Below are 12,671 nucleotides of genomic sequence, written 5' to 3'. Positions count from 1 at the left end.
TGGTATCGCGCATGCTTTGGGAGTGTTACCTACACGCCCATGTTTACCTTATGCCTCCAACCTACATACGAGCATGGCTTGGTCACCGGTGGCCTCGATGACGGTGTGGCCCATCGTTTCAGTGATTCCTGACCTTCAGCGCCCGTTGGGCTTGCGGGGTCGCTTTTCGCTGTTTCATGGTCCGCGCCCCAATCTGGACCGCCGTGGTATCTCACCAGCTCCACTGATCGGTTCAGGCTCCAGGAGTTAAACCAATGGCCGTTCGGGTGCATTTCCTCCGCATTAGCCCTTTCCCCCTTGCGAGCCTCAACACCCATGATGCTTATTTTCATTAAGGGGTTAATACAGATGACGGGGTGTCATCAACACTGTCTTGCTCCCCCCCCAGGTTCCTGACCTTTACGTGCAGGTCCCACTGGAGCAGACTGCGGGGCATCTCACGATCTCCCTTAGGGTAAGATCTCTTACATTGCCCCCCCTGCTTATGAATTTGAGTGTTCCTTAGCCACTCACTCTATATCTTCTTTGTGCGTGACATGTGACTGTGCGCCCCACCAGTAGACACAGCTTGATGTCAATGCAACCACTGTTCTAACCAATTGGTTGACTCTTTCTCTTTGTAAATACGAGTATGTCTTTTCTATGTGTGTCGTGTGAGATAGCCAGAATAACAGTTAACGTTCACGATGTTCTGTTATGTTTTATCCCTCCAGGTCACTCATACTGAGCAGGATTTCCTTGCCTGCCCCTTTATGACCTGTTGGCATAAGGTTGTATGACTACAGATTTTTTAACCTTTGCATTTATATTATTTTTCACTGTGTAGTACGTCCCACTTTGGGTCCTGATGAAATGCCGCGTAGGCATGAAACATGTTGACCACACCAGGGGGTTGTAGATATCTTGCCTAACATAACCAGTAGCAACTATCTCCCCTCCCACCTTTTTACTAAGGGCGCCAGCCACTCCAATAAATTCTATTGTGGACTGACCCACCTTTTTTATCTTCACCTCACCTCCTACGACTACACCTCTTTTCTTCCCCGCACACCCGCATGCACCATATGGCAGGGATTAAAGATCTCCGTTAAAGAGCCCCCTTGAGGGTGCCCGCTGAACATTGCAGCGCCAGTTCAGCGAGGAGCAAACCCATATGATGAAGCATGACATCTAGCTTGCTAGGTGTGTGAGGGTTTTAGTCCCAACAAGGGGATTCCCCCCTCTTTGGCTTTTCTTTCTTTCTCTCTATACACACTACATATCGACATACTCTACCTCCTCTCTACCCAGTCTGGGGAACTTTGTACTTTACATTGTGGCTAATCTTTCGGACACGTACACTGGACCCCTTTAAATATTGTCCGTCCTGGTTCCCCCTTTTTGTTACACTCTAACTCTGTCCCACACAGGTGGGATATTTGGGTGCCGATGTCATCACCCACCACACTCCCCTCCCCCACAGGGTCCTGGACAATTGGGTGAGCTCATCAGCAGCCAATCAGTACCGTCCCAAAAATGATTTCAGTATCAAGAGTAAGGCAGGTTGGAGTGTGGTACAAGTGTGCAGAGAGAGAGAGAGATGGAGGTTGTATATACAGTATGAAGCGGGGGAGAGGACAAGAGAGGGAAGCAGATGCATGATGTGTGCGTGAGAGGGGGTGGGAAGTATGGCATAGAAAGGGGCACGCGAAGGGGTGTGGGCAGGGAATCCAAGAGAAAGAGAGAGAAGGCAGTTTTAGAGAAATAGGACCGAAGTAGGACCTACAGCAAGTGAGATTCTCCAGGAAAAACTCAAGATTTTTGTGAAGGGCAGGAAAGTTGACTGTGGTTATTTTTCAATTCTATATTTTAGTTATTCAGCAAATCCGTTTCCTTCACACCAAAGCAGAATACTCGCACTCAAAAAATGGGTCATTTCACAACTCTCCTGTTGTTCTCTTGGACTATTAACTCTCTCCCTAATGCTGTGTCACTAATCCCAATACCATGCTGTAGGAATGGGGGTTCATTTGTAACTGGAACCCTATTCCCTAAATGTGTCCCTCGCCTTGGCATATAGAAGGAGACGTCAAGAAGTGGACGCGCAGGAATGATGGCGTGAAAGTGAAAGCGACCACGCTAAGGCTACACTAATTAGAAACAGATGCCTCTCTAAAGATAAGAAATTGCTTCATGACATCTGGACGACCCAGTCCGGATGGGCCGGACAAAAAGGAGAAAGGGCAGTAACAAAAAAGCATCATTTTCAATGGGAGGCCAGCGTTTAGCATAAACGCTGACGCGACTCCATGAAAATGATGGGGGGGCTTCAAGTCCCCTTCTGAAATCTCCTCATTAACAATATGTCTCGCAGAGCGAGCAGCGCATGCGGGATGCAATGGTAGGCGAGACCTAAAAATCAATTATAGGAACATTTGTGTGAAAAAAAAAGTTACATTGGTTCCAACCTTTCAACCAAAATTTGTGTTTAGATGATCAAGAAAAAATAATATGGTGAAGGACTATATGAGTAATATTATTTGACCAACAGGTTGGTAAAGTATTGTAATTCGTTTTGTTTAAGGTGACTGGGGTCATCCTTAACCTGTTATAAATGAAAAATAGGGTTGCAGTTGCGTTTCCAGACTGTAGGTTTTGCGAAGTTTTAACCAGATTATATTCCAAAACTAAGTAGGCCGGGAGATTTGGAAATCCCTGTACCATTGTAATTTGTTTTCCAATTTATCCCTGTCATCTTGCTTTCATTACCTTTCATCAAGCACAATTACTTTTTAACTTCCCTAGATTTGTAAAACAGTAAATATAATTCTTTAATTCATGCTGTATTACACACACTTTATCCACACTATCATCACATACTTGTATTCAGTTTTGTGACCCTCAGATGACATCTTTGCTTTTATCATCACCCACCACTTCTAATATCTACAAGCTTCTTACTACAACCACAAAGACAGAGAGAAACTGCTTCTTCCTCAAGGCTGTTAGAGACATGCCAGAGGGAAAGCCCATACTGGCTGACCCTCTGGGAAACTCCTCTTGATGACGGTTGCACCACACAATAAGAACACCTCTCAAGTGGCAGCACCCCAAACACTCTTCCTGTTGCTCCACGGGAAACTCAAAATGTTGGAGCCACTTTCCCAAGGTAATTTGACACAGACTCCTCTTCCAAGGTTACAGCAGCCAGTAAGAGGGAAAGTCCAGCAGGAACTGACATGCCCGGGTTGGGGCCGACCGGTGTTGTGGTCACTGGTGGGGCTAAGGGCTGCCAGCTTGAGGTACACACCAAGCTTAGTTACAAGAGCAGCTTCTTGAAGTTTTTCTTCTTCAATTTCAAGTTACTTAAGGCTTCATAGCTTCCCTTCAGGTGGCACATGCAGGTTCGTCTTGGTAAAATTGTCGCCACAATATGTTGTACTAAAGACGCCTCGTAGTCCATGTATATTAAGCAGGTAGATTTATTCAGGATAGATGTTATGATGTAGAGCCCCACCAGGAGCAGCCTTCCTGCTGCACAGCCCATCCTCACACTGACTCACTATCTCACCAACATTCCACCGCCACTGTCACACCAGCATTCCACCACCACTGTCACACCAACATTCCACCACCCACTCCACCACCACTGTCACACCAACATTCCACCACCACTGTCACACCAACATTCCACCGCCACTGTCACACCAACATTCCACCACCCACTCCACCACCACTGTCACACCAACATTCCACCACCCACTCCACCACCACTGTCACACCAACATTCCACCACCACTGTCACACCAACATTCCACCGCCACTGTCACACCAACATTCCACCACCCACTCCACCACCACTGTCACACCAACATTCCACCGCCACTGTCACACCAACATTCCACCACCCACTCCACCACCACTGTCACACCAACATTCCACCGCCACTGTCACACCAACATTCCACCACCCACTCCACCACCACTGTCACACCAACATTCCACCGCCACTGTCACACCAACATTCCACCACCCACTCCACCACCACTGTCACACCAACATTCCACTGCCACTGTCACACCAACATTCCACCACCCACTCCACCACCACTGTCACATCAACATTCCACCACCACTGTCACACCAACATTCCACCACCCATTCCACCACCGTCACACCAACATTCCACCACCACTGTTACACCAACATTCCACCACCACTGTCACACCAGCATTCCACCACCACTGTCACACCAACATTCCACCACCACTGTCACACCAGCATTCCACCACCACTGTCACACTAACATTCCACCACCGCTGTCACACCAGCATTCCACCACCACTGTGACACCAACATTCCACCACCACTGTCACAGCAGCATTCCACCACCACTGTCACACTAACATTCCACCACCGCTGTCACACCAGCATTCCACCACCACTGTCGCACCAACATTCCACCACCACTGTCACACCCACATTCCACCACCACTGTCACACCAGCATTCCACCACCACTGTCACACCAACATTCCACCACCACCGTCACACTGGCTGAGCAGCAGGTACAACAAGAAGGTTATAGATTTTTTCTCTCTTTGGACTATATGGACATTTGTTGTGCAGTTTTAAAAGTTTAAATGTTATCAGAGGGTATATTGCAATCAGAAATAAATATGGTAAGGGGCGGTTGGTGTACTCTGTATTGGTCTGTTTAATTTCTGATTTATTACAGATGCTCACAGTTGTATTGAACTAATAGGGGGCTGCTATGTTTTATTATCTACTATGATGCATGTTGGCATTTCTCTTTTTATATGTATTTTGAATATGTTTTATGATGAACACTTGTCCCATGTGCTTCTATGATTTATTTTAAATCGAGTAAAGCTTCTTTGACTGACTGCACCTGTCTCCTTTTCCAGTGAAACTGGGCCCCCCTGTGAATCTGACCATCGTGAATGTGACCAGCAACCAGCTGCTGCTGAGGTGGAACTCCAGCTACAAAAGGGGATGTGTGGAGTTCAAAGTCCGGTACAGGAGCAACAAGGAGACGGAGTACACGGTGAGGACGCGCCCATCCTGGACCAGCCCCGAGGAGTGGGCATCGCTCCCCTCATGCTCTGGGTGCATCTCTCTACCTCTAGGAAGAGGTGACCCCTGAATGTAGGGGGGCTGTCCTACTGAGACATGGCACAATGGGCCAGATGTATCAAAGGGTTTGACCCATTCTGTGTCTATGGGAACATGTGTTCATACATGTGGCCCATGATCCCACTTTGTGTCGCATTCAATTCTTTATCTCATACATTACATGCATAGGTCACCGAAAGCAATCTTTTTTGTTGTTTTTTAATCTCTGCAAGTCACATTGGTTCACCTTACACCAAAACAAATGCTGTGCTAGTCTGCCAAATAACAGCTCCTCTAATGGCTTCCATGAAAGTGTGAAAACTGTGGCTCAATGGTTAGAGCGGCAGACCCTGATGCAGAGGTCTGGCCCGGGACCAGGGTTCAATTCCCGCCTCGGTGGGTCTTGGGCTCAATTTCCTTGGACCGGATAATTCTCGCCTCGGTGCCTATTCTAATCATGGGTCCCACTCTGGGCTATAGCTTGCTTAACCTCCACACCGGCCCCAACAGCGCTGGGATGCCTGGCCTCACCTTGGGGGTGCCCAGGAGTGGACATTTCAATGGGAAAACCAGGAAGGGTTCCACAGCGGTATGCATACAGCGCCAGGAAACCCCCGTTGGGGTATTAGTGTGCTTTACAAGTACAAATTACATTTACCTAGCAGACACATTTAGCTGCTGCACTGCTGATGAACCTCGGTCCATTCAGCAGCTCCTCTGCTCCTGCTGCCCAATCACTGCCTAAATAAGAGTTCGGTGTGCTGACCGAGTTTGGCAAAGCCAGTAGGTCTGACATAGAAATGGAAATACAAGCCATGCCCTTTGGCTCTGCCAGTGCTTATTTTCTTGTCATTGACTGGCCCCTTTACCACTTCCATTGTTGGTTTTTGTGTTGAGCTATAGAGATGTAACTTTGCAAGTTGTATATTTGCCAATCCTGCTAAGTTAAACAATAGACGTCAGATTATGGATTTACATCTCATATAATGGCATTTATAAGTCTCTGGCAGGTAGGATGCAGTGATAATGCCACATACCCTGCAAAAAGGGTATAAAGAAGCGGCAGTGTGGCCAGACAGGGACTGTCTGGGAATAAACACTAGCAGCAGTTGTCAGGATTCAGCCCCAGGGTGCAGCTGGAGGCAAGGTATGATGGTGATCCCCCAGTCTCCTCCTGGGAGGGCGGCCAGTGGCCTCGGATATAGACACTACCACAACCTCGGCAGGGGAAAGGGGGTAAGGGATTAGGGACAGAAAGAAGACGACACAGCTGTGGCCGCACGTCTACTGGCTTCAAATGACACGTATTCCGCGTCAGCTCCTCCGTCATGGCGGAGGAGCGTCGCCCCACTGCTCAGAGCCAGCGGATGAAAAATAAAATTATGATAAAACTATTTTATTATCATTTTAGTTTTCACTGACTGAGACGAGTCCACCGAGTCTAGGGCGTGCGGGGCCATCCTCCATGGAGAGCAGAAGGGAGTGGTGGGCACTATAAGTGCACATGTAGGTTTGGCCAGGACGGCCAAATCGCCATGCGCACGTAGATTTCTCCAACTCAGCTGTGTTGCACTGCCGGGTGGAGAAGAGGCAGAGGCTGCCTGAGCGAGCATCAAACCAGGCTGCTTAGACCAATCCCAGTGTTTCCTTCATGCTGGGTAGTAGCATGAGAGCAGCATCTGGATTGGGTGGGGAGTCTGGGAGCCTGTGCGCCTGTGCAGAAACCATCTACTCGTGGAAGAGGCTGTGGAACTGTGAAGCACTGATGCAGCGAGCGGCAGCGGCAGGTAAATACTTAAAATATATATATTATTCCCCCGCGCTGCCCCAGCACTTTTATTGGCAGCAGCCACCACTGCATGCATCAAGGTCCATCTCTCAGTAGGAGGTTGGAATCTTAGGAGAAACTGACAGCAGCAACTTTCCCCTCCTGAGGCGGAAGCCGGGAGGTCTCTCTCCTTTACTTTGTTATATTTGCATTCAAGTGCATTTTTACTCGTGTATTTTAAACCGCTTGATTTAATAAGCTTTTGGAGACTTCCTTTAGCGCTTCCTTGCGCTCTGTGTCCCTTTCCCCCCTCCCTCTGCCTCGGGACCGCTCTCGGCCGAGTATCGACGCCGAGGGCTGGTTCCCGGTTCTATGGCGGCCATATTGGGTGAGGATCAGGCGGGTGACGCGCTCTAGCAGCGCATAAATAAGACGGTTATGACTCCGCGCAGCGGACGCTTACAGCGGACGCGCCGGACCTGCACCGGAGTCGTGCCAGAGTCCTGCCCGTCTGCGCCCGTCCGCGCTCGGTCGGGGTCAGGGGCCAGGCTTTCTGGTCAACGATATGTATTTTCTTCTAAAGACCTGCGAGATATGGATATGGGCAGGCAGATTCTGGATCCTGCTATCGTGACTAGATTAAATGACTTAAATATTCTCCGACCGCTCAGGGGCCTGTCCGAAACAGCTCCTCTCCCCTGGCAAGTAACCTGTTTAAACACTAGGGCCCTTCAAAAGCACCATCTTGAGGTTTTTACTCTTCTCCAGGATGATGCTATTGACATTTTAACACTCACGGAGACATGGTTGGGTGAAAATTCCCTGCCAGACATTATAGCTGCCCTTCCCAGTAATTATGACGCGGTATGGCACAACCGCGTGGAAAATGCCCGGGGTGGGGAGGTAGCAATTCTGTTTAAGAAAAATTTAAAAGCTGTCAAAATAATTGCGGAAACTATCGAACTAGCTGATATACTGGGAGTAAAGATCATGTTGAATAACTCATGCTTAGTAATCCTCACCGTGCATCGTCCCCCAAATTCCACGTCAGTTTTTAATGATTTGTTTGCCCCGATTATGTCTGACTTATGTACTAGATACCAAAAAATTGTGGTGACAGGAGACTTCAACATGCACTGGGATAAAGTTAAAAAAGATTTGCCATCAAGACATTTGGAGAATACTATGTCCTCTTTGGGGATCAGACAGCTTGTGGATGCCCCTACTCATGTCAAGGGGCACATCCTAGATCTCTTTTGGACATCAGACCCAAGGGTAAAACTTATGGACACCGTACCTTGTATCTGGTCGGACCACTACATGGTGAATTGTGAGATCCCGATCGATAGTTATTTGTCCCAAAAAATCCCTAAATCGGAAAAAAGTCCGGCAGTGGACAAAAGTGGATTCAAAAGCATTGACCTGTAGCCTCCCTGACCGCGTTCAAACATTAGTTCTAAAAGGAGATTTAGACCAGGACTATAAGGATTTAATGCAGAATCTGAGTCAGGCAATTGACCAGATAGCTCCTGAGAAATTACAAAAAGTAAAAGGCATAGTAAAAGGCGCCCCATGGTTCACCCCGCTTTTAAGGGACCACAAAAAGAAACTCCGGTGTTTAGAAAGGATCTGGAGGAGAACCAAAGATGGGACAGATAGGGAACAATACAGATCCTCACTTAAGACTTATAAAAAATTGATTGTGGCAACAAAAGCTGATTTTTATGAAACTCGTATAAATCAAGCGGACAATATTCAGAAGGAAACGTTTAAAATTTTAACTGAGCTGAGCAAAAAAACAGAAACGTCGGAAACTACAATAACTGCCGATAGTTTTCAAAGCTTCTTTCTCGAGAAGGTGGAAACCATCCTTTCGGAGATCAAGATTAGTGCCCTGAAGGACCCCTGCCCGTCACTGGAAGCTCAGCTTTACCCCGAAGCATACATCTCTAAGTTTCCTGAACTAGATTCTTTAAGTCTTGAGCAGATTATGATCAACACTAAGTCAAGCTCTCCAGCGGACCCGTGTCCCCCTAGGGTCTTTCGTCTGGCGTGCCCTATCCTGGAAAACCACATTATCTCCATTCTCAATAGCTCAATGATGACCGGGCAATTACCATCAAGTCTCAAGGAGGCACGTGTGAGGCCTCTGTTAAAAAAGCCTGGAGCCGACCCGGCCATTTAAAAAAACTATAGGCCAATATCCCAGCTGCCTTTTCTGTCCAAGATTTTAGAGCAACATGTGCTGAGATCCCTTTCCTCATTCCTGGAATCACACCATCTTCTCCAGGAGCGTCAGGCGGGATTTCGTGCACATCACAGCACCGAGCTGGTGATGCTCTCGGTGCTGGATGAGCTGAGAGGTATGGCTGACAGTAAGAAACCGAGCGCCCTGATACTTTTAGATCTATCGGCGGCGTTCGATACTGTCAGCCACTCCCTGCTATTGGACAGATTGGCTGCGTTTGGGATAAGGGGTCAAGTCCATCAGTGGCTCCAATCTTTTTTGACCGGCAGGACCCAGAGGATCCAATTGGGAGATGCCATTTCTAGAGTGGGTATTCTGGAGTGCGGAGTCCCTCAGGGTTCCGCACTATCCCCACTGCTTTTTAATCTGTACCTCCAGCCGTTGATTGACTCACTAGCTAACATGGGTTGCCGGGTATTTAACTACGCGGACGACACCCAGTTGTTGCTGAGTATCGATAATACGATCTTGGCACAAACTAGTGCCCAGAACAACCTCAGACACACGGTTAGCTGGATGACGGCCAATCTGCTAAAAATAAATCCGGAAAAAACGGCGGTATTGGTGGTCTCCACCTTAGCCTCGCCTTGGAGTGATCTTTACTGGCCCCAGGAACTAGGGCCCTCACCGATACCGAGTGACAATGTAAAAAGTCTTGGAATAAAGATTGACAATGAGTTGTCTATGACCAGTCAGATCTCCTCAGTAGTAGGGATATGTACTGGTTTGATCAGACAGCTACGAAAGCTGGCTCCTCTCCTTTCCTTTTCTGCACTCCGTATGGTAGTCTCTGCCACCATTGTCTCGAGGCTAGATTATGGGAATGCCCTTTATCTAGGCCTACCTAAAATCTTGATTAATAGATTGCAGGTGGTCCTGAATGATGCAGCGTGGCTAATCTTCAAGTTACCTAGAAGATCTCATGCCTCAGCTCTACTACTTAAGTTACACTGGCACCCCATTGAACAGAGGGTGGAGTTCAAGAGCCTCTGTACAGCCCACAAGGCCATCTATGGGCAAGCTCCTGCGTATATTAAAGAGCGCTTGGAGTTATATACCCCCAAGCGAGTTTTGCGGTCTGCTGAATCCCAGCTTTTGGTCTGCCCCCGTTATAAGTTAAAAACCAAAGGGGGTAGGTCTTTTTCGGTTTTGTTGCCGCAGATCTGGAACAAGCTACCAGAATCACTTCGGAAAGAAGCGAACCTCTTGCGTTTTAGGAAGGTGTTAAAAACCTTTTCATTTAGGGAGGCACTTGATCCAGCAAAATAAATCTTTTTATTGGCCCCTGGCCCGCCTTCTTCCTCATGTATTGTTGTTTGCTGTTGTTTTTAAGCGCCTAGAGACCTGTTGGTGAGTTGGCGCTATAGAAGACTAAGTTAACAATAACAATAACAACAGAGAAAACAGCAGTACCTGATATTTCAGATAATGCAGGCGCATTCATCTAAAGCAGTGTAAAGACTCACCTCATGCTCCAGGTATCAGGCCATGGACAAAACCCATGCACAAGAAGACTCTCTCTGGGTTCAGACATACAGGAGGCAGCAGCATAGTATGGCAAGATAGAACCGCCAAGTGTTTTAAGAACATCTCAAGAGCCACCGGAGCCACAAATAGAAATCATGAAGAGGGAAGAGGAAAGCAGAAGCAAAGCTGCGGGAACACTAATGGTGAGCAAACTGAGCGGAGTGGGGACCTTACGAAAGAGGATGGTCACATTTCACGAGGCCCGTAAGCTTAGGCATTCATTGCTCTTTTAATTAGGCACCCCAGCATCGATTCCTGAGACAGGGTTAAAACTCATCAACAATTCTTCCAAGAGGGGGCATGGCCAAGATGCCGAAACGACATGGAGCCTGCCTTGTCGGTTCTTCCGCCGGTACCTCAGTGCCGCAAGGCCCATTCATTGCTCCCGGTGGCCATGTCTGGCACCCTCCATGCAGGAATGTAAGGAGAGGCAGCTGGTTGGGTGTGCGGTCCCGGATGTGCTGAAAAATGATCCTGCACCATCGTATCTCTGGAGGTGTACGAAAGTCAAGATGGCAGTTGGACTGCCCTCCCTCAGCTGGTTCGGGCCAAGCGCGCAGCTCCAGGAGCCTCAGTCTACACGGAGTGGATCCCGGGGCCACTGCCATTGACCTGGGGAGCTTACAGTGAAGGTCCCGGAGCCCCTTGGGAGTGCTGCCCAGCAGTTGTTGTGTGGCACACCGCCTCTGAAGTTGCCCGGGTATTGCCTCAGCTACTTCGACCCTATGTGGGGCACACAGCCCCTGAATACCGGCCCTCCTGGATGCCCCCTGTTGCTGCTGACCGGGTCAGGGCCACAGTGGGGGACCCCAAATCTATTTGGGGGTGCTGCAGGGCCTCACTGAAGCCCAACATTTAACCTGAGCCCATCTGGGTTTGCTGTTCTGTTCGTCTGGTCAATTGACTGGCCTGGTGATCATTGAGACATCAGGGGATTACAAGGAGGCTGGGAATGTGCCCCCACCCCATATTTTTCTCCTCTTTTGGCACCGACCCCCCCCCCATCTTCCATTTTGACCAACATTGCAAGAACTGGGCTCTAAGAGTGAAAATAGACTAGACGCTTTCCTGTTTCCCTATGCCCCACAAGCAAAAAAGTAACACAGACCCCAGGCCTGATAGTGTGGGGCAAGGGCTCCAAGGCCCTCAGGCTAATCACCTGGATAAGTACGCATTCCAGGCATGGGGGGTGCAGATGGAGAGGACTCCTTGGCCGAGACCGAGGCTACTGACTCTGGGGTCCTACCATGAAAGAACTGCTCAAGTGGTATCCAAGCCTCCAGGGCAGTCCTAGAGACAACAATTGGTATGGTGGCAGTGGATATCACACTGATTCTGGCTGACGTGGGGAAGATCACCAACGCCAACTGAGTATGCCCTGAAAGACTACGATGCTACCATCAAGACCTTTGCTGCAGATATCAGTCAACTAAAGAGACCACTCAACAGCTCCACGCAGACGTGGAGGACAGGACTCGCCGCAACAATGTACGGTTCGGGGACTACCAGAAAAGGCAGAGGGAATGGATGTGTGTCACTTTATTGAAGTTTTCCTTACCACCAGAGTGAATACCATGGAATTTGCCCCACAGTTTGTGGTAGAGTGAATCAATAGAGTGCCTGGAACGCTACCCCACTAGGGGTGTGCTCACGGCAAATCATTGCTTGATTGCTTAATTTGAAGGACTTGCACACTGTTTTGAGAGTGGCTAGGCAGTAGGGCCGTCTTATGTTTGAGAACCACACTGTCGTGGTGTTCTCGAATTTCACTCATGAGGTGCAAATGAAGAGGCGCTCATTTGACAAAGTTAAACAGGAACTCAGAAAACGGAACCTGCAGTACTCAGTAATGTTTCCAGCAAAACTGCACATCCACGCTAGTGGAAAATCCTGGTTCTGCGCTACTCTTGAAGAAGCATGGTACTGGCTTGAGGGTTGGTGTCCCACTGGGCAGCGGTGGCAGTTGGGCAAATGGCCCCTCCCTTCCCCGATGAAGTGGAAGGTGAAATATCATGT

At 48.6% G+C, this 12,671-nt stretch overlaps 1 protein-coding gene across 2 annotated transcripts in view; it reads left to right on the top strand.

The window, feature by feature from the left end:
• The window catches only part of IL2RG (interleukin 2 receptor subunit gamma), a 175,067-nt gene that overhangs the window by 102,316 nt on the left and 60,080 nt on the right, over positions 1-12,671 (top strand). For both annotated transcript variants that reach the window (XM_078640206.1, XM_078640207.1), the window contains exon 5: positions 4,905-5,044. In XM_078640206.1, the coding sequence (XP_078496332.1) occupies positions 4,905-5,044 (140 nt within the window). The remainder of the gene's footprint in view (positions 1-4,904; positions 5,045-12,671) is intronic.

Source organism: Lissotriton helveticus, chromosome 4_2 (assembly GCF_964261635.1).
Source record: "Lissotriton helveticus chromosome 4_2, aLisHel1.1, whole genome shotgun sequence".
Taxonomy (NCBI): Eukaryota; Metazoa; Chordata; class Amphibia; order Caudata; family Salamandridae; genus Lissotriton; species Lissotriton helveticus.
Note: the sequence above shows the minus strand (reverse complement) of the source record. Positions and strands in the feature narration are given on the sequence as shown.